Source organism: Oenanthe melanoleuca, chromosome 1A (assembly GCF_029582105.1).
Source record: "Oenanthe melanoleuca isolate GR-GAL-2019-014 chromosome 1A, OMel1.0, whole genome shotgun sequence".
NCBI classification, from domain to species: Eukaryota; Metazoa; Chordata; class Aves; order Passeriformes; family Muscicapidae; genus Oenanthe; species Oenanthe melanoleuca.
In genome coordinates, this window is record NC_079334.1 from 17,671,430 (window position 1) to 17,693,658 (window position 22,229).

At 36.7% G+C, this 22,229-nt stretch overlaps 3 protein-coding genes across 7 annotated transcripts in view; 1 reads left to right on the forward strand and 2 right to left on the reverse strand.

Annotated features, from left to right (window-relative positions):
• CHPT1 (choline phosphotransferase 1) overlaps positions 1 to 6,069 on the forward strand; it is a 20,527-nt gene extending 14,458 nt beyond the window's left edge. Inside the window, exons 5-9 of one of the 2 annotated variants that reach the window (XM_056509652.1) lie at positions 478 to 609; positions 1,004 to 1,162; positions 2,017 to 2,142; positions 2,646 to 2,756; positions 5,912 to 6,069. In XM_056509652.1, coding sequence (XP_056365627.1) covers positions 478 to 609; positions 1,004 to 1,162; positions 2,017 to 2,142; positions 2,646 to 2,756; positions 5,912 to 5,956 — 573 coding nt within the window. In that variant the 3' untranslated portion in view covers positions 5,957 to 6,069. The remainder of the gene's footprint in view (positions 1 to 477; positions 610 to 1,003; positions 1,163 to 2,016; positions 2,143 to 2,645; positions 2,757 to 5,911) is intronic. The other variant, XM_056509660.1, reaches the window with a different exon arrangement.
• SYCP3 (synaptonemal complex protein 3) lies at positions 5,073 to 14,489 on the reverse strand. 3 transcript variants are annotated; one of them, XM_056509670.1, is made up of 9 exons: positions 14,105 to 14,489; positions 12,576 to 12,722; positions 11,924 to 11,999; positions 10,905 to 10,939; positions 9,131 to 9,248; positions 8,239 to 8,338; positions 7,401 to 7,499; positions 6,127 to 6,231; positions 5,073 to 5,991 (listed from the first exon to the last, which is right to left on the reverse strand). In XM_056509670.1, exons 2-9 carry the CDS (start codon positions 12,703 to 12,705, stop codon positions 5,938 to 5,940), a joined length of 717 nt encoding a protein of 238 aa, XP_056365645.1. In that variant the 5' UTR covers positions 12,706 to 12,722; positions 14,105 to 14,489; the 3' UTR covers positions 5,073 to 5,937. The 3 variants fall into 3 exon arrangements, with proteins under 3 accessions (XP_056365645.1, XP_056365653.1, XP_056365663.1); XM_056509678.1 differs by having other exon boundaries at positions 12,576 to 12,719; positions 14,105 to 14,453; XM_056509688.1 differs by lacking the exons at positions 7,401 to 7,499; positions 14,105 to 14,489 and having other exon boundaries at positions 5,073 to 6,231; positions 12,576 to 13,268.
• A 164-nt stretch (positions 14,490 to 14,653) lies between these two features.
• The window catches only part of GNPTAB (N-acetylglucosamine-1-phosphate transferase subunits alpha and beta), a 38,845-nt gene continuing 31,269 nt past the window's right edge, over positions 14,654 to 22,229 (reverse strand). The window contains exons 18-22 of one of the 2 annotated variants that reach the window (XM_056509638.1): positions 21,562 to 21,660; positions 18,592 to 18,759; positions 16,988 to 17,078; positions 16,356 to 16,413; positions 15,772 to 15,859 (exon numbers count right to left, since the gene is read on the reverse strand). In XM_056509638.1, coding sequence (XP_056365613.1) covers positions 16,366 to 16,413; positions 16,988 to 17,078; positions 18,592 to 18,759; positions 21,562 to 21,660 — 406 coding nt within the window. In that variant the 3' untranslated portion in view covers positions 15,772 to 15,859; positions 16,356 to 16,365. Of the gene's footprint in view, positions 15,860 to 16,355; positions 16,414 to 16,987; positions 17,079 to 18,591; positions 18,760 to 21,561; positions 21,661 to 22,229 lie in introns of both variants that reach the window. The other variant, XM_056509630.1, reaches the window with a different exon arrangement.

The following is a 22,229-nucleotide window of genomic DNA, read 5'->3' on the forward strand; positions in this document are numbered from 1 at the left end:
AATACACAGCAGGCAGGTGGTGTTTGTGTTTCCTGTGGATCAGTGTTGTTTTATCCAGTGAAATAGAAGGAACTACCCCTCTTTCTGCTCCCACATCATGGTGATGGATGGCACTAGTCTGTGTCACATTTTTGCTTATGTGGTGAAAATACTCGAAGAACATATTAAGGAGAAGCAGAGTAACATCTAGCTGAATTTCAAGAACAGAACTTAAGTAGTTAGTAATGGAGTTTAAGCATTACAAAAGATACTTACTGTTTCCTTAGTTAAGAACACAAATTTTCAAAACCGTTGTCTTGAGCTTGTTCACAGGAAAAGTGAGGCTTCAAATAAAACATTTGTCTAGTAGGTAAGAGTTCTGGATTAACCACTTCTTAGAAAAGGTGTTCTGTGCTTAACTTTTAGTATCTTTGTGTTTTATTGTGGTTTGTTTTTTCTTTTTTTGTATTGGTTTTGTTTCTTTTGTGTTCTGCTAAGGTCCCTTTGCTGGGCTTAGAACTGAAGTTCTTTGCAGTTATTGGTATCCTGTGTGGAACAGCACTTTCTTTTTTCAATTACTTCCGTGTCATCTTTGGTGGAGGGGTTGGAAAGAATGGATCTACAATAGCAGTAAGTTGCTCTAAAAATCCAAAAGAGTTTTGAATAATTTATGCCCATAGTTTATTGTGTTTCAGATGATCTATAAGGGTTTTATTTGTTTAAGCATTTAAGCAGCCAGGCATGTGAGTATTATATGGCGAAAGCAAAGTTCATTATCTGCCTTCCCTCTGCCTGTTACTAGGTTTCTTCTGTCATGGGAACCAGCAGTGAATTTTCTTAAAAAAGTTGATTAGTGGTCACTGCAAAGGGTACTAAGAGCGGTGGCATAATACTAATGGATTTTGACAAGTTTTGGCAACTCTGGTTTTGTTTAATAGAATTTACAATATGTATAAAAATTGGACTGAATGTGTAAAAATGTGACTGGAGTTTAAGACAATTTTTCCATCCCATTATATCTTAGGGAACAAGTGTTCTTTCACCAGGCCTGCACATTGGACTGCTTATCACACTGGCCATTACAATTTATAAAAAGTCTACAACTCAGCTGTTTGAAAAACATTCTTGCCTGTATGTCTTGACATTTGGGCTTGTGAATGCCAAAATCTCACAGAAGTTGGTGGTAAGTCAGTCCTAAACCTCCTAAAACTAAACTGGTTCTTAGCTTAACACTTATTTCATCAGGGGCACTCTTTTCCCATTTTGCTTTGCCACTGTATTTCCAGATGCATTGTGATCAAGACAATGAACTAGACTCATGTTTCACAGAGAGATAATATGTGACACTGATGCAAACACGTATTTGCTGTTGAATGGACTGATTAGGACTTTCAGTTTTGTTTAACTTATTCCTAGAAATGCACTTACTGTCTGCCATTACCATCCTAACTGTGATCTGTTAAGCCTTACTAACAGTGCTGTGACTTCTCATTTAATTGTCCGAAATAAGAATTTACTGTGATCATTAAAATGAAGAGAGAAACTTTTTTGTCTCTCTCTTTTTTTTGTACATAAAACACTCCTCAATGGATTAAAAAAAGTTGCCTTGCTACATATCTGCTAACATCAGTAATCCAGCCAGATGCTTTTTTTTCTCCAAGGATGACATTTTTCAAACACTAGAACACTAGAAAATAGGTATTCTACAGACTTTCTTACTAAACAGTGAGAATATGTGTTATCACCTAAGAAAAGATCTGCTTCTTAGTTAACTTTTGGCTAGGGAAAGCCAAAACTTTCAAGTTAGACTTGAAAATAATATTTCAAGTGGATAGTATTTGTTTTCAGTAATACACTTGCATAGTCTTACTGTTTGAATACAGTGCTGGAAAACTAGAGAGTGGGGAACTGAAATGCATGGGTATAGATGTCTGAGAGGACATTGCTGGGCAAGGATGTGATTCCTGTTTGCTGGTAGTTACACCAATCTTGCAGGGATGCACTTTTTTTTTTTTTATTTATTTATTTTTAACATAGGTGGCTCACATGACAAAAAGTGGAATTTGTCTTCAAGACTCTGCATTTATTGGGCCAGGACTTCTGTTTTTGGACCAGTACTTCAATAGCTTCATTGATGAATATATTGTTCTGTGGATAGCACTGGTAAGTGTTTTATACTTTTTGTTTAGACCATGCTTTAAGGAATGGATTGAGAACTGTCCCTGCCACTCTGCTCTGCCATTTCTGACTTGCTCACATTTCTGCTGTCACTGCAGAGGGAATGCCAGAGTACCATGTAAATATGTTTTTGGGAGCTGACTCTCTTGCTTTCCTTGGAACAGAGATGTGAGAGCAAACTTATCTCTCCTGAAATTATGCTTTAGTCCATGCGGCTTTTTTAAAGTTGTTCTGTGAACTGCAGATGAACTTTCTTTTTTTTTTTTTTTTCATCAGATCTTGTGTTTAGTGCTGTTAGGATATGGGGGTTTGCGATGGTTTTATTTTTAATTCTAAACTAGACTACTCCGTAGCTGTATGTTACAATGATGTATGTATGTTACACCTGTCACTTGGATAAATTCTGATTAAAATATAGCATATTCATAGTAGGGACAATTTTTAAAAATGGCATTTTTTTTAACCTGTGCTATTTTGTTCTTTTTAAGTTCATATCCTTGTTTGATATGCTGAGATATGCCAGTGGTGTGTGCCTACAGATTGCTGCTCATCTTCATATACATGTCTTCAGAATTTCATCTCATCAAGCTTCTGAGCAGGTTCAAAACCATACTGACTGATTAAATAGGTCAAGGACAAGAGAAGAAGCAGTTAGGGGAATGAAGCAGCCTCTCTGTTTTTGGAAAGGCAGATTAAGCTTTCGAAGAAAACAGTTTTATGAGAAAGTTCACTCTGTTTCACATGTTACCAGATGTTAGAATTAGTAGATACAAATTCTGCAGATGCTGTTGTACTTTTGAACCAGTATGTATTTCCCTGTGTTTCAGAGCACAAATGCTACATTTGAAAATACTGCCATTTCCTGTAAGGTAACTTTAATTCTGCACTTCTCTTCTGGTGAATGTAGATGCAAACCAAGGTGCTACCAACCAGAGTTCGAAGAGGAAGTTCCTGTTTCCCTAATCCAATTGTCTAATCTTGTAGCATTAGTTTCTAAAATTTTGTTGGAACTGCTCTGAAGTGGTTGTCAGATGTACCAATGAATTCAATCCTGCATTAAGACTGGTAAAATGAGGCAGCCATGAGGTAAAAATCATTCAGTCTCTCTTCTGGTACTTCTAAGGAACAAGCTGTTGGGTCAGTAGATAAAGGAGGTACAGCTCTGAAAAATTTTCTTCTACTTCAAAGTGCTGTTGTGAGTGCCTTTAGAATTCATGTATCCTCTAGTATCTAAATACATAACCTACTGCTACCACATAAAACTTTAGCCTGCACTCTTTCAAGGCCAGTTTCTAGTTTTGTGGTCATAGTAAGGTTAGTCTCATTGTGCTTCCTCCTACAAGTAGCTGTGTAAGGAGAGGACTCTAACTTTAGGCACCCTAACTTGTATCTGCAAGCCTATGCAAGTGAAGGACAAAGGTCATTGATAAACTTCAATGCCTGTGGCTCCAGCACTGCAGCCCACCATTCTGTATTTCTGTCTGTGGTGCTTTTGCTATTGCTGTGTTCATTTACCTTACAGTTGATCCTATAATCTCATAGCTAGCACTGTACTTTTATCCAAACAAAAGAGTACAAAACTGAACCATGATGTAAAACACTCCAAAACAGGAACTCAGTGGGAATATCAGCCTCTCTCTTTCTTTAAGAATAGACCCCCTGGTTAACATAATATGTCTAACAAGAGGGCTCTTGTCATTATAAAAAAGCTGAATTAAAGTAGCTTGTTATCTGTATGAAAAAATGATTACTTGCACACAAACCCTATAAGCTTATCTCCTTTCAAGAGGTACGATTTGAATATGGTTTATGTAAGTGTGCATGATTCCTTCCAGCTGCTGATATGTACCTGAGTTCCAAATTAATGAAGTCTTTCCTGAACCATCCAATAAAGAATGCAATGGGGTTTGTTTTAAAAATACTACCACTGCAGCTTTCTAACTGCTTATTCATTCAAAAATACTTCCTGAGGCATTCAAGGAACTTTTAAAGTGGTGTATTGTCTGCTGATTCTGGAGGGAATAAAATAGCATCCACCACCCTCATACCTAAGAAGAATATAATGATCCTTTTGAGGGATAACTGTAACAATTACTGCCAAAGGGCGACAACTCAAAGTGACTAATATCAATTCAGAATGAATCCTACTACTCTACTATTAGAGGATGGAAATGACACAGCATCTGCACATGAATTCAGCCTGAACCTAGGCCATGGTCAAATAGAAAAGAAGATGCTAATGACCATTTAACTTTGGCTGAATACTGTAAGCAAATTAACCTTCTGGTGAAAAGACACAGGCAATGTCTTTGGAATGAAATGAGTGGGTTCTCCACAATGGTCGAAACTGTGTCCTGGCATAGCAGGTGTAAATAGTTTTGAGGATATGATTGAGATATGTGGATAATAGGAGGCTAATGCAGAAATCACTCAGAAAACCAGAAGCAGGAGGTTATGCTAACAAAGTACCTCTTATTGAAGATCTGAAGCAGAACCTGTCACCTATTTCACAGCCTCCTGTAATTGTCCTTAGAGGGCCAAGACTGAGTAATTACAAATCAGCATTGTTACTGGTTACCCATGAGAGGCCCATATCACCTCATGCATCAGTGTAACTTCCATGTTTACTCCTGTCCTGAATCCTTGCAGAGGCAGAACAAGAAATTCCATACTCATTTCAATGAAACAGCTGAAGTTACTGCAAGTTAGCCATCACTAATCTGGTGATGAAGAAGAAAAATATGGTTTTGAAACAATGTTGTGAAAACATCACAGTTTGTGTGTGTGGGTGTGTGGATGGTTTATCTATTGTTGTATTAAAGCATAAAATATGTTGGCAACTACTTAATTTTTAAAAGTAGATATTCAGGTATAATGGTTTTCTGTAAAAACAAACTGCATGCATACTAAGCCAATTGTTTAGTTAATACTTATTTATTGTAACAAGATACATGAAAGACAAATGCTTTACCCTTAAAACTCAGGCCTCCCTAAATTGCTAGTCATTTGGAATTGCAAAAAGTAATATTTCATCTTAAAGGCTTTTAATAGCCTGTACTAAATAAATGAGGTAGATTTCCTCTAGCAGTGGTTCTACAAAAAGTCAACCCCAAAATGCATAATGTTTAATTATCGTTACTTGAGCTGATACATTAAGCTCATAAAAAACAAACAAACAAACAACATTTTCTGGAAAAAATTACAGCAGTTTATAAATCTCTTACTAATATAAAAATAGTGCAATGTCTAGACTAACAAAAGAGTTAACAAAATTTACTTTAATTTACCATAATACACATCATTAAACAATTCTATCTGAGCTGTGTCATACCCTGTGAATTTTTATAACAGCTAATATATTAGCAGACTAAATGTTGAAACTGAAAATCTGCAGCTTGTTAGAAATGCTTCTATTTGCACAATGTACCTAAAGGCCTCAAGTTATTATGTAAAATCTGGGTAATGCATGTTTCATTAATTCTTCCCCTTGTTACAATTTGGTATTAGAAAAAGTGAAACAATTGTAACAGTCCAGTGCTATTGGATGTGGATATGAAACTTTTAAAAATCAACTGAACAGAGAGTGAATGGTTTGGCATCCATACTGCCCCTCAGTACTAAAAGTGTACTAAGATATGTTCTTATAACATTAACAGACAAGATTAGAACAATCCAGGAAAGAGTTTAATAGGAACCTTGAAACATTTAAATCTCAACATCCTTCTAATGCCTGTACTTGTATCATGTTACTTAGGCACAAGTTGCTCTTCCACTGAGCCATCAGAATAACATGGACTGAAGAGACTTGCGAACAGTTGCCATCTCCTGCTGTTGCTGTCACAAGAAAAGGAGATAATGCTGAACAAATGCTGTATCAATATGATTCACTTGAATTAAATGAATGTCAAATGACTTTTAATTGAACGTGCTATTTTTGCATTTAACTAACTTCACAGATCTGATACTTACAGTGTCCATCATAATCTTCTTCTGCAACATTGCCATTTCCTTGCGAAGTTCATTTTGGGCACCAGCCAGAAGATTTTCGTTGCTCTTCTCCAGCTCTTCCATGCTCTGAAGTTAAGGATAATATTAATTCAGAACTCCTCAATGTCAATCGGTTAATTTAAAACAACCAACCAAACCAGTCATTATTGTACTACAATTTAATTTTTACAGTGATCACAGATAATTGATGAGTTTGTCAGACTTGGCAGAGGAATCATACAGGACTTCATACTCCAGTCTATACTCCTATTAAACAGTATGTGCTCTGAGAAGAAAATACAACCCTCCAGTCAGTCTGTGAGGTCTTGGCTACTTATTCTGCATTTCAATTAAGACAAGAGTTCCACAAGAGGAGATTGAACAGACATCTGTCAGAAATTTTAGGAGTTATGACAGCCTTTGGGACTAGAAGTGAGGAGTATAAACCCCACTGCGTTTCTTTGCACACTTCTCCCCTGATAAGCCAAATAAAACTCCCTAGTAATCTTCCCTTTTTTACATACAATTACACTTGCCTCTGTGAATGTGTCTAGTTGTATTTTCCTTAATTTGTATTAGTTTATGCTTATTTGAAGCTTGACTTCTATCTTTTGATTCTCTTTGAGGAGAAAAATCAAAGTAACACTTGACCTTTTGTTCAGTTTTTCCTCTTTGATGAAGGCATTTTTGACATTTTGGAACAGTTATTATTTATTAATGCTTCTGTAATATACTTAGTAAATTCTGCCTGTTTTAAACTAAGAATTGATCCATTTCACATTTATTTTTATCAACTACCAGGCTTGAAAAAAACTCAAACCAAACACCAAACTTATCATAACTGAAATTTCAAAACCAGCTAGGAAATTAACTGAACTGAAATTAAGGTTAGTCAGAAACTGACAGACTTCAGTCTGCCCTGTATACTGGGGGCCATGCAGCTGATGAAGCCACAGCTGGAGTGCTGGGTCCAGTTTAGACTCCTGAGTACAAGAAAGACATGGACAAACAGGATAGAGCCCAGCAAAGGGTCAGGAAGATGATTAAAGCACAGAAGCTTTTCTCTTATGAGGAAAGCCTTTAACTAAAAAAGTAAAATTTTTGTGTGGTTTGTGTGTACTCAAAACAGTTTTTTTGCTTGCTGTCTAGTATGTTAGCTATTTTGTTAAAGAAATACCAAACAACTTAAAACACTGAACTAATACAGCTGTCTTGAGTGATGTAAGGATCAGCTGCCTTCCAAGAAAAAGATTTACCTTTAAGAATTGCTCGTAGAGTTGCTTAATGGTTTTCAGTCTTTGACTTTGAACTATTCTTGCCTGTTGAAAAACTTTTTGTTGTTGACGAAGCATATTCTGAAGCAGAAGAAAAAAAAACCATAACTGCATCATTTGTTAACTAGAGTGCTTGGACAGCACACAAATGAAATTTTTCCAGATCAGAAATTCTGCTGTCATTGGAAATTTGTGCCTTGTAATGTGGATGTCTGCCTGGAGAAGTTACCCTGGCTCTTACTAACAAAAGTAAGACTGGAGACTGGATTAAGCTCCAAGTCACCTCCTGAGGTCTCTTGCAACCTGAATTATGCCTGTAAAATCCCATGAGGACTGCTATGCCCCACACCTTCTTAGGGTATCCCAGAAGAACGCACTGCCTAGGGAAAAGCAAAACTTGCAAATGGAAGTATAAATAGCAACAGCACGTGATTACATTCCATTGTATAGCTCCTATCCTTTTTCAGTGATCAAATTCTCTTACATTTATTATATAGAGGCATATTTTTAACCAATGTATGCTAAAAGACAACTACTTCCCTTTATTCCCTGAGCCCAAAGACTATGGATGTACAGAAAGAGCACATCTTTCTTCTCCTTAAATGGTCTACACTTTTCCAAGCCATATGCTGGCCTAGGGAATCACTTAACAGTGTTTATAAACTTGCAGTAAAGTTTATAAATGCACCCATCATCCCAAACTTAAACAATCATATATTTACATTTAAACTACATGAAGTGTTTGTACATTTCTTGAGTATTGAAACAACAATATTCCTTCCTTGTGGAACATACAGTGAAACGCCATGAGGAAACTCACCGCTAGTTTTTCTTCCTGCTCCTCTGCCTTTTGCACATCTACATCCCATTGCTGAAATAAAGTCAGGAACTGCTGGGAGAATTCATGATTGAGCTTCTGCCTATAAACAGACACTGTCTGTAAGTATGACAAAGCTTACAAGGAATTACAAGGAAAGCTAAGGTTCAACATACACATGGAATAGAATAAAATCTGGCATAGATAAAAAACTAAGCTATTTTGACATTTGTTTTGAAAAACTGAACACACACATACACTGAGTGGATGTGGAATATATAGGGACAGCACTCCCATAAAATACTGGTTAAAAAGAAATTTTAACAACTCTTCTTCGTAGCAGTGTCAGGTTTTCTGAGATTTACCATGTTTTTCTAATTCAATTACAGACACTTGCTTTAACACAAGGGGTTTATAATGCAAAACTGATAAGCTCATTTCTTAAAATTCTGTCCACATAAGTTTCAAATACAAATAAATGGAGAGCACCAAGACAGTTACAAGTATTGTTGACTTTTATTTTTTAGCTGTCTCCTTTTTCATTTTGCTGTATCTCTGGTATCAGATAGCAATTACATCTGATTACATCTGCTTTAAGAGGTGAGAGCAATGTTAAGCAAGGTGAAAATTATTTATAATATATATAAAAGTAAGCTCTTTAATGTACCTTGCTCTCAGAGTTTCAAATCTTAAATTTGTGTGTTTGAAAGAGAACGTGCTAAACTATTACTGTCAGATAAACAAAGTGGGCACAACGGGAGGCAGCAGAGGCCCTGAGCAGATATTTAACATTTGAACAGTACTTGCTATTGCAAGGCAACAGACCAGCTATCCATTCTGTGACCCAGAAGGCAACCTAGTTGCACAGGCTTGAAAACCCAAGAGTAAAGGTCACCTTTGCTCCTGCTGCGTTTTCCAAACGTGTTCAATCTTCTGGTTACTGGTTTTGAGTGAGGCTTTTGTATACATTTCCAGTCGTTTCCTCTTAGCTAAGAGAGCCTTGTTAATGTCAGCTGAAAGTCAAAGAATATGTATAAATTAGGCATACTGGATACATTGTGCCATGTATTGAAAAGGCTGATGAGTTACACTTTGGAGAAGCAAATGAGATGTGTTCTAACAACGAGAAGCTCGTGATCTGAACTGATGCAGTGAGTGACCCTCAGCCTGCTGATGACACTGGTGTGAACGCAGCTTCCTTATGCCTCTCCATGCCCCAACCAACACCTGTTTCAGAGTCATATGCAAATTTCTTGCATTTCAGAAATAAATTAGGGTTAGTACATGGTTACTATCCCTGTGAACATACTGAATGAATATATATTTATACTTCAGAGGACAGTACTTTTTAAGTATTAATATGAATTACTGTGTTTGTTTCACTTCAATTTACATTTGGAGATTTATCAAGTCATAGCTTAATACAGTAATTTCCTTCTCACTGTAGATTTCAGGAAACAACTGTCAAACCTCTCTAATTTGCTGAGGCATCTGCCTCTGCTAATGCCAAACCCACTATTTTGTGTAGACAGCATCCTCTCTCTGATCCATTCATTTTCCCTCCTCCTATTCTTGCTTTCTTTCCTTTTTTGAGTCCTAAATCGTAACTTTTTAGCATTGACATCCTCCTCTTAATCTGAATTGCCATTCTAACACACAATACAAAATATGTAAATTTTTGACACCCAAAAGTCCTAATTTGTGGATTAAGTAATTACTTAAGCTCCTCTTTCACCTTAAATTTGACATGCAAGTAATGACTGTGCAGGTTTATTACATACAATGAAAGTATAAATTAGGTATTGAGAGTGTAATGCTGGCATTAAGATGGTTTCCTTTCCTTCCATAGCTTTTTGATGTTTGCTTATTCTGTGATGGGTATTGCACATTCTTTAAAAGTTAGAAGTGTTTTTCCTCTAATCTGTCACTATCTGGAATTCAGCTGGTAATTTAACTAGGTAAAGTTAAACCTGAGGATCTGATTATGACTTTACTAAATCCTGCTAAGTGACATACACAAATCTCTCATCACTGGATGACTGGCATTACTTACCCTTGTTATCTAGCTGTTTTAGAAACTCATATTCCTTATGACTGCTGAAACTCTTACCTGCTGATTCCCTGTTCTCCAGATTTCTGGAAGTGCCAAGTACAGACTACTCTCTCATTCTGTATCACAACTAAAGTCTGTTTGCAAAATTGTTTGTCTAGAATTAGAACTATTTGTTCTCTTTTGCTGTTTACTTACATTCCCCTTATTTCTCACTCAAGTCTTGCCATCCCCAGTATCCTCTATGACAGGGTAACAAAATGTTAAATGAGACCAAAAGCAAAGGGATATTGTCCCTTTTCTCTACAATATATTTACTACCTCTTAAACTTCATCTTTAAATTGGAATTGATTATCCAAAGCATCCATGCATCCTTCCCTTTTCCTTTGTAATTATCTACACGTACAAGCTGTGACTCATTTATATGCAGTTATTACCTCATTTCCCTTTGCTCTCCTTCAATACAACAGGTTTTTTTCCTGAAAACTGGCTTTATTCAGAAATGCTGAAAAATCCTATAAAAACTGGTCATTTTATGTAAGTCTTGAAAGTTATTTCATAGTAAGTAATTACTTTCAACTCTGCAATCTTATTTATTAGAATGTAAATTGTACTTACCTCCAAATCTCTCCAACATATTCTGTACCTCACCCCTACAAAAGAGTGTTTCAAATTTTTACTTGCCCATTTTCTGATTTTAGAGTAAGACATGTTGAATATGCTTAAAACTAATTTTATTTACAAGCCTATTACTTCTAAGCAGTGACAGAACTACCGCTGCCATAGGATAATTTTACTCCTTTTCTCCTCCTGTGAGAGGTTTTTTTCAGACTAATTTGCCTTAAAAAAAAAAAATAGCTAGAATCTATTAGCTGACTCCCCAGCAAAGAGGCACTATTAGGCATTTAACGGGTCTTGAGTGAGGGCAATCAGTGAAAGAAATTGATTATTCCCTAACAAAGAAAACAAAAAGGGTTTGGAACACCAAATGAAAACAAGTCCATCTCTCAGTTAAAATGGCAGGCACAGTAAAAAATCCCAAGGCAAATAATTTCAGGGTTGTTTTTACAACATCTTTAAAATGGCAACACCAGTGTGTAAGGCAGTGTAACCATACAGTAAAAACATTATCTTCAACCCAACAGTTATAATCTGCTTGAAAACTATTTTAGCATGTACTTTTTTATTACGTTTACACTGCCCATGAATATTAAATTTGGTAAGATTTTTCTGTAAAGTAATTTATTTTTCATGCAATATGTGGCTCACTTAAAGTATTGGTAACATCTACAAGCAATTAAAATGAGAGAAAAAATGATGGAATTTAATGAATTTATCAACAATTTAGGATAAAACAATCTTTTAAAAGAAATTTTAAGAAATCACACAAATACATCAAATTTTTCTGTGTGATCAAAAGAAACTACAAAGAAACTGAAGAATTAGTTTTAAAATGCTACATTTTCTTTTTTTACCTACAACTACTGTATTATCTGTCACTTGACTTTTGACTCAAATACTAAAAAAAAAAATCCCAAACCAAACCCAAAGCAAAAATAAGTATAGTGAATAACTGAAGTTGGTATCTGTTTAGATATCAACTATTCCAAAACAAAAACCCCAACTTCTTATCTTACCCCACATCATCTGGAACCACATGAGTAGTCACCAGAGGTCTTTTCTTTCCATGCTTGTCTATTACTGGTGTGTCACCTTAAGGAGGAGTATAGAAATATTTACAAAAATACATTTTGTGTTGGTTATGTGAGTTATTAAAAGTGTAACTACTTTTCTGTAATGCCATTTCCCTGACCAAGTCTCATGGCCAGTTCCCATCAGTAACACAGGCAGCTCCTATTTGAGTCTGAGTTGACAGATGGTAGTGAATTATTCTGCAAGGCCAGACTGGAGCTGGCACTGCTTTGAGTTCTCTGCCCCAAACAGTTTTACTTTCTCTGTCCAGTACTACACCCTTACTCACAACTCACAATATAGCAATCATCAGAAAGCTAAAAATAACATAAAAATTTATAAAGTCCAATCTGAATTTTACTGTAAAATAGCTAATGTAATTCTGTACCTTTAAAAAGAAAAGTCACAAATAACTATTTTTTATTATTTTGAAAATTGCCAATCAAAATTACACAGTAGGAGCCTGGTGGTCCTTGGCATTACAAACCATGCTGTGCTCAGTCCCTGGCTAACTTGGAAGTTCTTCCCTTCTATTCATAGCCACAAGTGTGATAAAATTCACATTTTACAAATGTCCTAAAAAATTAATATAAGCACCTTCTCTAATATCTTCCTCTGATCCACTCAGTTCTTTTCTTTCCTCCTCAAAGTCAAAAGTAGGTATGGTCTGATCTTCCTGTGCTGGTTTACCAGCTTTTCCTCCATGCTTTCTTCCTGAAGGTGCCATGGTGAGATCTTTTCCTACTGAAACAGTTTATTGTATTTGAGACATAACTTCCCCCACAATAAATTGAAAAGAGATATGTTTCCATGCTTACATGGACCTATTACAGGTATCTAACAGTGTGCACCTGCAAAGATTTGCAAAAACAGTCAAACTGGTTTAGCTTTGAGGTATTCCACAGCATTACCCGTCACTGATGCTTTTAAGAACATGCTAAAAAAATGCCAGGGCTATTAGGAACATACTTGATTCTGCTGGGAAAAAAAGATAAATTATGCATTTTTTTATGCCAGCTTAGCTTCCATAAGGTTTATTCCATATATTGCCATATCCAGTACTACATTCCCCAAAAGCTTTGCCAATATTCTACTGTCCAAAATAGAGAAATGATAAACCATAGAGAACAATGAACCCTACAAGCCATCCCACACTTTAAAGGCAAATATACATATGCTTATGCCATTTTTAAAAGTCCTGGTCAACTTCCAGGTACTAATTTGTCTTTCTTTATAGCTATTACACCTCTGCATTCTGTAATGTAAGTAATGCCATTTCTACACTGACAAACATTTTACTACGTAGACTACCCTCTTAAAAATTATTCATTTATTTACTTCAGTAAACCTCTCATTCTAGACACACCTAGAAATATCAGTAGATTTTCCACTAGCCAGAGCAGAGACAGACCTGAAAATTAAGTTCACACATGGAAACTGAGAACTCTGTTAAAGATCTTTTGAATTTTATGGCTGTGAGTTCCCCCCAACACTATCAACTCACTCACACACCTGTTTCCTATTTCTGTTTTTGCTTAGATTTTTTTTTTTTTTTAGTCAATAGCTGTGGAATTTTTTTTTTTATCCCAAATTCCATGGATCTGTACAAACATGGCTACACTATGCTAAGGAAAGAACACTGCTTTTTAATATCAAGCTTTTTCTAAGGTTGATGCTTTTCTATGTAGTATGAAGAATTTTAGATTTTACAAGTGTCTTGAAAAACAAGTATCTTTATTGACTGGAAAATCAAAAGCCCTTGCACTAGAATTATACTCAAATGAGAGAAAATTGTCAAGACTTAATCTGCTTTTTGAGTTCTGGCTATTGAGGACATGATGTAAAGGAGGAGAGTGCTGGTCCACAGTGTCTGGCTGTGCCCGTCCCTGTGCTGCCAAGGCACTTTAACTTTGAACTACAAGCACCTATTTTATCTGACCTACAGACATTTTGCTCTGTACTAAAAATCAGTTTAAAAAGCAGAACTTCTTAGTCCCCCTCACCAGGTGTAAAACAACCCTGCCACCTGACAAGCCCACGCAGCCCTCACCGATACTGTTCTAGCCGATCTGAGTGTCTTCAATTCACAGCTGCGTATTTTAACAGCGATTTTTAGAGAAACTCACCTCTTTTTTTTCCACCCTGCCCCCAAAAGATATTAAACAAACCGGTGCTTGCTTGAATTTCCTGTGTGGGGCTTTTCACGGCTTTTTTTCACTGTGAGGACCCGGCTCAGAGCAGCGAGGGAGACTTGGGCCCTCAGCTGCAGCCTGAGGGGACGCACGGGCGGCAGGGACGGGGCTCCTCCCGTAGCAGCAGAGGGCACCGCGCTGGCCCGGCAGCGCTGACGCTGCTCCTGCGGCTCCCGGGACGGGACGGGACGGGAGCGGAGCGGAGCCGCCTCAGAGCCGCTGGAGCGGAAGGGCGGGAACAGAACGGCGGGAACGGGCGGGAGCGGGCCCGGCCCTCAGGAGCGCCCGCGGGGCCTCGCGCCGCCCCAGAGCTGCGTCCCGCTCCGAGAACGAGCCGTGCTTCAAATCACTACTAAAGCATGAAAGCTGGAAGGTTTTTAATGAAAAAATTAAGAACTTTTGACATAAAGATTCAGACAGATTCCTGGCTAATTTACCAAAATGGGTGAGCTTTGGTTGACTTTCAAACAGAAACGGCAGACAAAACTTTCATCGCGTTTTAGTTAATTCCAAAGCAAGCCAAGTATCTTACAATACATAAGCACATACATTTTGTACATCATCCGATTACAAAAATCAATGTTTTTTGAATACTGGTAATACAATTAAGTGAAGTTACACCACCAAAAATTTCTGCTTGAAAAGATTCGGTACCTTTCCCACATAAAACCACACTACTCCGATATCTCAGCAAAACATAGGGCCAAGCCCTGTTAAATTAAAGAATGCCACAGCTCTGTATGTCAGTACAAATATTGTTTTATGAAGTGAAACACTGCTCCCCATACTTTTCTACTTTGAAATAGCTTGTTATCCATTCATATAGAGGCACTTTTGCTTTTATTTACAATGCTTGTAAAATATTTTACCTTGATCAGTTTCCTTTGATTACAGCCCTCTCTTTGTAATCAAGCCAGGAAATAACACAATTTCTTTGTGTATTCTTGGAATTATAATACACTAGATATAAAATAGTTTATAAATAAACCATTAGATGTTGTTACCGTGTAATTTTTAGTAGCATATCTTTCTTTCAAATCCCAATTATACACTACAAATAGGGAGATAAATTGTCACTGTGCTTCAAAGAATGCCAACATCTATAAAAGTACTCTAAATTTAGATGACAAGTTACATAATTTTCTCAATTTTCCCCAGAGGTCTAAAAAAAAGCAGCAATGACAGGAATTTGCAAAATGCTTTGGAATGCAAGATCAAGGACTTGTTAAACTGATCCCAAACAACTTCTCCTTCCAACATTTTATCTAGTTGGCAACATCCACTGCAATAAATGCAGTTACATTTGTTTAGGTAACCCTTTTTATAAAAAAGGATAGCATGGCCATGAACTAAGAGTTGTCAAGTAAGCTCTGTTGAAAACTGCCTATGTACAGGTGTCCTGCAATTATTTGTTGTTGTTATTTTGCATTGCCACAGCCCCAGCAGCTTTTATATCATCAAGAGTACTGCAGAGATTCGAATGTAGGTGCATGATTTTTTTTCTTCGTATCAGAATAGTAAGATGGCAAACCAGAAAAGACACTTATGAAAGAGACATTTAAAATGCTTAATCACAGCTTGAGGTAGACTGATCTCCAAAATAAAGCTCTTCTACACTTTGATTCGTTCATGACCAACTTCTTTTTGGATCCTTCTCCTTGGAAAAATCTTTCGTTTAAGTGCAATTAGCTGAGGAGAGAAAAAAATACAAGATGTAGTTCTCTGCTGGGCTAAAGGTCCAAAGCTGGTCAGGTTTTCTTCCTGGACACTATCAAATCTCTACCACCCATTGATAAATACTCAGCACTGTACCTTTTTTTCTGATTATACCAGAAAGGCTTTTTTTACTCCAATTCACCTATAAGATGTGCACATTTCCACTGGACTTCTCAATAATCAGAATACAAGCAGAAAGTGAAAAATACACCATGCCTTTATTCTGATCATTCTAAAGATAATTTGTGTATTTAAATTAGCATCGGGCTACATTCTATTTTTAAAAGATCAGCACAAAACTGGCATCTTAAAATGGTAGTTTGTAACTGTACCATTGAGTTGAGCATCCCCTTCCAAAATCAAGTTACTAATGGAGTTTTCTAATATATAAAAAAAGGCTGAAAATCAAGGGAAAGAAAGAGTCATGCAAAAGTTACAGGTGGGAAAAAAATAATAATCAAAAGCCAACCTTTTAAGAATTACACCCTCTTCATCAGACCACGGAAAGTGTTACTTAAGGCCCCAACCTGCAAAGAATTACCCATATGATTTGTTCCATTGACTCCCTCTGAGTTTAGCAGGACTAATCATGTTCAAGAAAGCCATTTTAAGCTTGCAGAAGTCAAGGGTTTTTTCCCTTTGAGAGAGATTCAAAACCTTTTGAATTCAGGAGTCTTTGCAATTACTTAGGGAAGAGATTTTGATAAGGCCTTTAAGAAAAATAAGATTCCCTTCTGTATTAATTTTCCTTCCACTTAACTTACTACATGCTTCTACCAATATCCATGTTAATAGACCAAGAATTTCAAAAACAATTACTGAATTTGAGCACACTGGTGATGGACTTCACTGTCACAAGACACCTGAGTAGGTGCCACTCTCCTTTTCCACATATGACTCTCTTTTTGAGGAATCTCAACATGGTGACTTAAAAATTAAAGCAACCTAGTCATGAGTCATGTACCATCTTTACTTCTTTTATGAAGGGAAAATCCTAGCTACTCTTCAAAATCTATTCAAAAAAATCCATCCAATGTTATCCTGAAGATTCCACAATTTCTCAGGTGTTACACAGATTTGATCAGAAGACATTAACTTTACCTGTTCAGCAAAAAATGAGATGACTGTAAATACAATAAGTGTTACTAGAACACAGTGGGTCCAGAATTTGAGCTTGTCTCTATATGCCCTCCTGGACAAAGAAAGAAGGAAACAGAAAAACAACTTCATTAATCATAAATGCAAATTATTTAAAGAGTTTTCACAAAACATGCAAAGAAAGTTTTTTCCAGTTCTTAAAGGGTGACAAAAACAGGACATAGGCTTTCTCTTCACAAAAAGCCACATACAGAGGACAAGGGGCAACAGCTATGAGTTGGACTGGGAGAGGTCTCATCCTGATAAGGAAATCTTTTTTACAGTCAAAATAATAATTTCTGGAGCAGTCTGCCCAGAGACAGGGTCTGGACCGTTAGAAATTTCCAAGGTATGACTGCTTGGGGTGCTAGATCATAGAATCTTTTAGGTTATTAAAGACCTCAAAGATTGAGATCAACTGTTAAGCTAACACTGCCAAGTTCACACCTCAACTACACCCCCAACTGCCACTCCTTGTGGCAACTATGGTTTTGCAGTCACACTATGTTCTTTTTGACCAAACTGCAATTCCCTGATGTGCTACAGTTATATACCTGAAGCCAGGAGAGACTGGCTACTATATTCCTGTAACTTGAGAGCTGGCAGGAGACAGTCTCATCTAGGCACCTTTTCCCATGAAACATTAGACCAGATGATCCCTGCCAACCTGGGCTGTCCTCTGATTCTGAAAATACTTTGATTTCCACCAGCACTTTAGCCTGCCTTAATGCACCCTGGTAGAATCATCTTTGGCTACAAACAAGACAAAATAATTCATCTTTTTGAAACTACAAAAAGTCTAAAGGGAAGGTCTCTAAAAGGGAGCCAACACTGTCTTACTCCTCCAGCACAAATTTCTAAAGCTTACTGCTGAAATGGGTTTGCCCCTCTGCCTCCACCACTACTGCAGCACGGCTTGTTGCACTACAGTCACACCTACAATCCTGATTCCTTCCACAGTTCCTCTAATATTTTCTATTTTGTCATTAACAGCTATTTCTCATGATTTGCTGATCAGCAACAGGTTTACTTATATTAGTCTTGTATCATTTTTGTCACTGTATCTGCCAATGTTTTGCTTATCTTCTCAAGTAAACGACTCCAATTTCTTCAGTTGTTATTTATAAAATGGCAAGAGATAAACATATGCAAAAATTTCACATATTATGCAAAAATGAGACACACATATATCTTTCCTGATTTTTATTCAGATGGTTATTGCTATATGACAGATTGAAAAAAATCACTTAGTAAGAAATGTAGCAATGGTTTGGGGTTTTTTTCCTTACATTTAAAGAAAGCCAAAATTCCTGTTTTATTTTTAAAAAACCCCCACAAGGGAGCAAACCAAAAGCTTTTGTTTTCAGTTGGTTAGGATCAATTGATAAGATGCTGATGGCTGTTTAAGCAGTGGAAAAACTAATATCCTGCAGACCTCATATTTTAGTCCATTCAAATCTTACCACACTATTTTCACTGTTAACTCTTTCATGACAATACTGGGGGAAATCTTAGGTAATTATATATTACTGCACTATAGTAGCTTGAAAAGAACATGTGGAACATACCATTCTTGGAGTTCATGCATGTGAAGGAAACGATTCCGATATTCTCTTGGCAGTTCAAATTGGGAAGGGATGGGAAACATTGACTCATAAAAGTCCCTAAGCACTGCTTTCACTGTTTGTGCATCCTTATGATTGTGATCAATATTGTCATTCAGGCAAACAAATTTTCTAGAAAACAAGATGACATTGTTAGAATATAATAATATGGCAAAAGTGTTGCCAAACCAGTAACACAGACATAATCCTTTAAACAAAACTGAAATACTATAATTTCAAAACCAAACAGATATATTTTTATTGTTGCATTATTTTAAATTAATTTTATTTTAATTCTAAGAACACTAGGATTGACAGCAAGTCAAAACCTCAGAAGAATCCAGTGACAGGCCACATTTTTTAGTTATATAATGCTGCCATCTAATGGGCACTAGAGTGTGCACCATCCCAGAGCCCATTGAACAGAGCCTTACAATCTGGGTATGGATTTTTATACTTTGAATTGTCATGAGTAAAGTCTCTTAAATAACGAAGTGAGCTCCACTGTAGGAGGGAAACATACTAAATTATTAATATTTTAGTGTTCATGCTGAATTCTGTATAAAAACTGTTAGATTGTATAAGACAAAAAGGCAAAGCTTGGTCCCTAGGTTTTGATTTACTGAGAACATTATATAAAATAGGTCGAATTATATAATCTGCAGAATCACAGACCCAAAGAGAGACTTGTATAACCAACCAAAACACAAACAATGACAATGACAATTGGAATAGAATTTACATGGAAATCACTGGGACCAAATAAGCATGCTCCCAATAATGGCTCCTGCAGAGAGCTATTTCTCATGTAAGAAACATGGAACTAAGTTACTGCTAAGTTAAATAATTGAGACTAAAGCAGCAGCTAGTGTGCTAGACTGCTTTGTACTCTTGGCCACTTTGCCCTGGTGCATGACAACAAAAATTCCCCTTCCCACATTTGGGCAAGGCTATGTGCTTTATTTGTATTGTGAGATACAAGACCCCTACATTTTCCCCAGAGACAGAAATTATATCTGGTGGCATATGCCTTGTCACTGCTAACCTTTGTAAATAACCAGTTCTGGTCAGCTGTATTCTCTATAGTATGGTGTGCTCTTTCAAAGAGCAAAGTTCAGACTTCTGCAAGAATTTGGAAATAAGCAGAACTCTGGAGCTTGTATATCAGCCCATACAGGAAAACAGCACTGCATGGCAATGTAACAAGTTACATGTTACATCTCATGTAACCTTGCTCTAGACAATTACGTGCAAGGGATAACCAGGCATTCAAATTACAACATCTGAGAGAAAAAAACATGCTCTCCAAAAACAGGCAGGCTGTATCTCCTGTATCAAGTAATACTATGCAAAGCAGCTGGTATGACAATCATGGCTACACTCTAAGCATTTTGGGAGTTTACTCTGGACTATCCCTGCCCTCATCCCTTGGACTGGCAGCTCATTAGCCCTGGGAATGCAGTAGCTAGAGTGTATATTCCTGTTTAGCTTCATCAAAAAGAAATACAGCTTACAGACTGAGAGGATGCTACACACAGCAATGTATGGGACTGATGAGGATATTAGCCATTTCTAATGGAAAGACTGTTTAAAGTCATCCAAAAGAAATCAAACATGACAATCCTTTGGATATTCCAGAATTAATGCCTAGACAATTAATGCTCACTTTGCCTTAAGGGTGCAAACCAAACATTTCTGGGAGATTAGTAAGTGAATGACACTTTTAGTTCATTCCAAGACAGACACTAAAAACCTGCTTTTAGAGACTGGCTGTAATTATTGGTTTGTATGCAAGGACAACATGGCAAAGAGAAGGAAATTGCATGCCTACATAACTGTGCCAGCTCTCCTTTGTTAACAAGATATGAGTACAGCACTGCACTGTACTTTGCAGGAATAGAGCCCAGGTCATCGACTCATCACTTCATGAACACTGAAGGTGAGAAACTTGTGTTACTCAGGCCTCTCTGAGCCTAACAAATCACTCCTGCCTTTAAAAAAAACCAACATGTAGCCAGCAGACAAAGAAATAGAGAAGGAAAACGAAGCAGCAGGATGAGTTAGAGCACTGTCTCCTTTTCTTTTAAAATGGATCATTTTGGCAACTGGAATGCAGGAATTGTGTGGCCAGAAGGCACTCTTTGAAAGAAATAGCAACAGATACAAACCACCTTCAGCTGTAAAATGTCTCAAGACTTGCATTTCCCTTTCTGAATAAATAACCCAGCAAAAGTATTAGTGTTGAGAGGAAAGCAGAAATCTACTCTTTTTCTACAAATATAAATTATGCTATAGCTTTACAGGCAGCTGTGATTACCCAACAGCTTTCTGTGACCAAAAGAGGAGGCTTCACTTTCCCTGGCCCAAGGTACCCCTTGCTCTGTCTTTTAACATTTGTCAGACCTCTTCTTACAGCCAAGCTCATTAAACTGGCAGAAAACTCTGGTTTTCTGAAGACAGAAGCAAGATTCTTTCCATGCAGTAAAAGAGCTTGAAAGCACAATGAATATGCAAAACTGATTTAGTAGTAAAACAATCCACACCTAACTCCTAGTATAATATACCTGCATACAGTAAGGTCAAAAATTCTTCCTTTAAAATAAAATTGCCTGCATTATAAACTGTATGCCCTCTAGAACGGAAAAAAATAAAAGCTTCAAAAACAGTTGAAGTTTCCAAGTTTTCAAATATTTTAGATAAATAAAAATGTAACAAATTATTGAGATAGCCCCTGGCATAACAGAGAGAGGAGTCAGCTTCAGTCAAACAGAAAAAATAAGGAGAATTTTTGGTTCAAATTTGTCTTGCCCTGTAACACACTGTTTAGAAATACGTAACAATAAATTAACTTTTAAATAAAAAAAAAAAAAAATCAAATCAAATATGAAAATTAAAATCATCTCACAGCTTCACACAAATCACAAAACAGGATACCTGGGATTTTTTCTTATGTCATCCAGCTGACCAACCACGTGAGAAACATTTGTGCGAATCATTTTGAAGGCAATTTCCTCTTCTCCCATGATTTCAAACCTTATTGTTGAAATAATATTTTTGCATTAATAGAACAGCCTAAAGTCTGGTTCAATAAATATAATATTTTATTTAACATTATTGAGCAACATTTCTAATCTGACTGGCCAACCTTCATTAAAATTTGCTATTTGCTTTCTATCAATACATTTAAATTTTTCAGCTAACGCTTTTGCACAGAACCACTGTTCTGCAGATTTATTAGTAACCACCTATCAATCATAGATCTGAATTCTAAGAGAAAGCATATAAAATATGAGTATTTGACCCCAGGTTAACAGTGTTAGTAGTGGTAGATATCACTCTTACATTTGTAACTTCACTTATTTCAATATAAGAAAGCACCCTGAAGGCTTCTTCAAGTCTCACCTGAGAACCTTCTCCACTAAAAAGCTCACGCCACTGCCATTCCATCTCAAAGGGAAGGTACAAGGTAGTTAAGACTAAAATGCTTATTCTGGTCTTTTCTTTTTTTAAGCTTCAGTAGAAGGAAAGATGAAGTAGATTTATAACTTCTAGGCACAGGAAAGCTGATTCCTTCTTTCTATGCCACTTGAACTGCACTCACT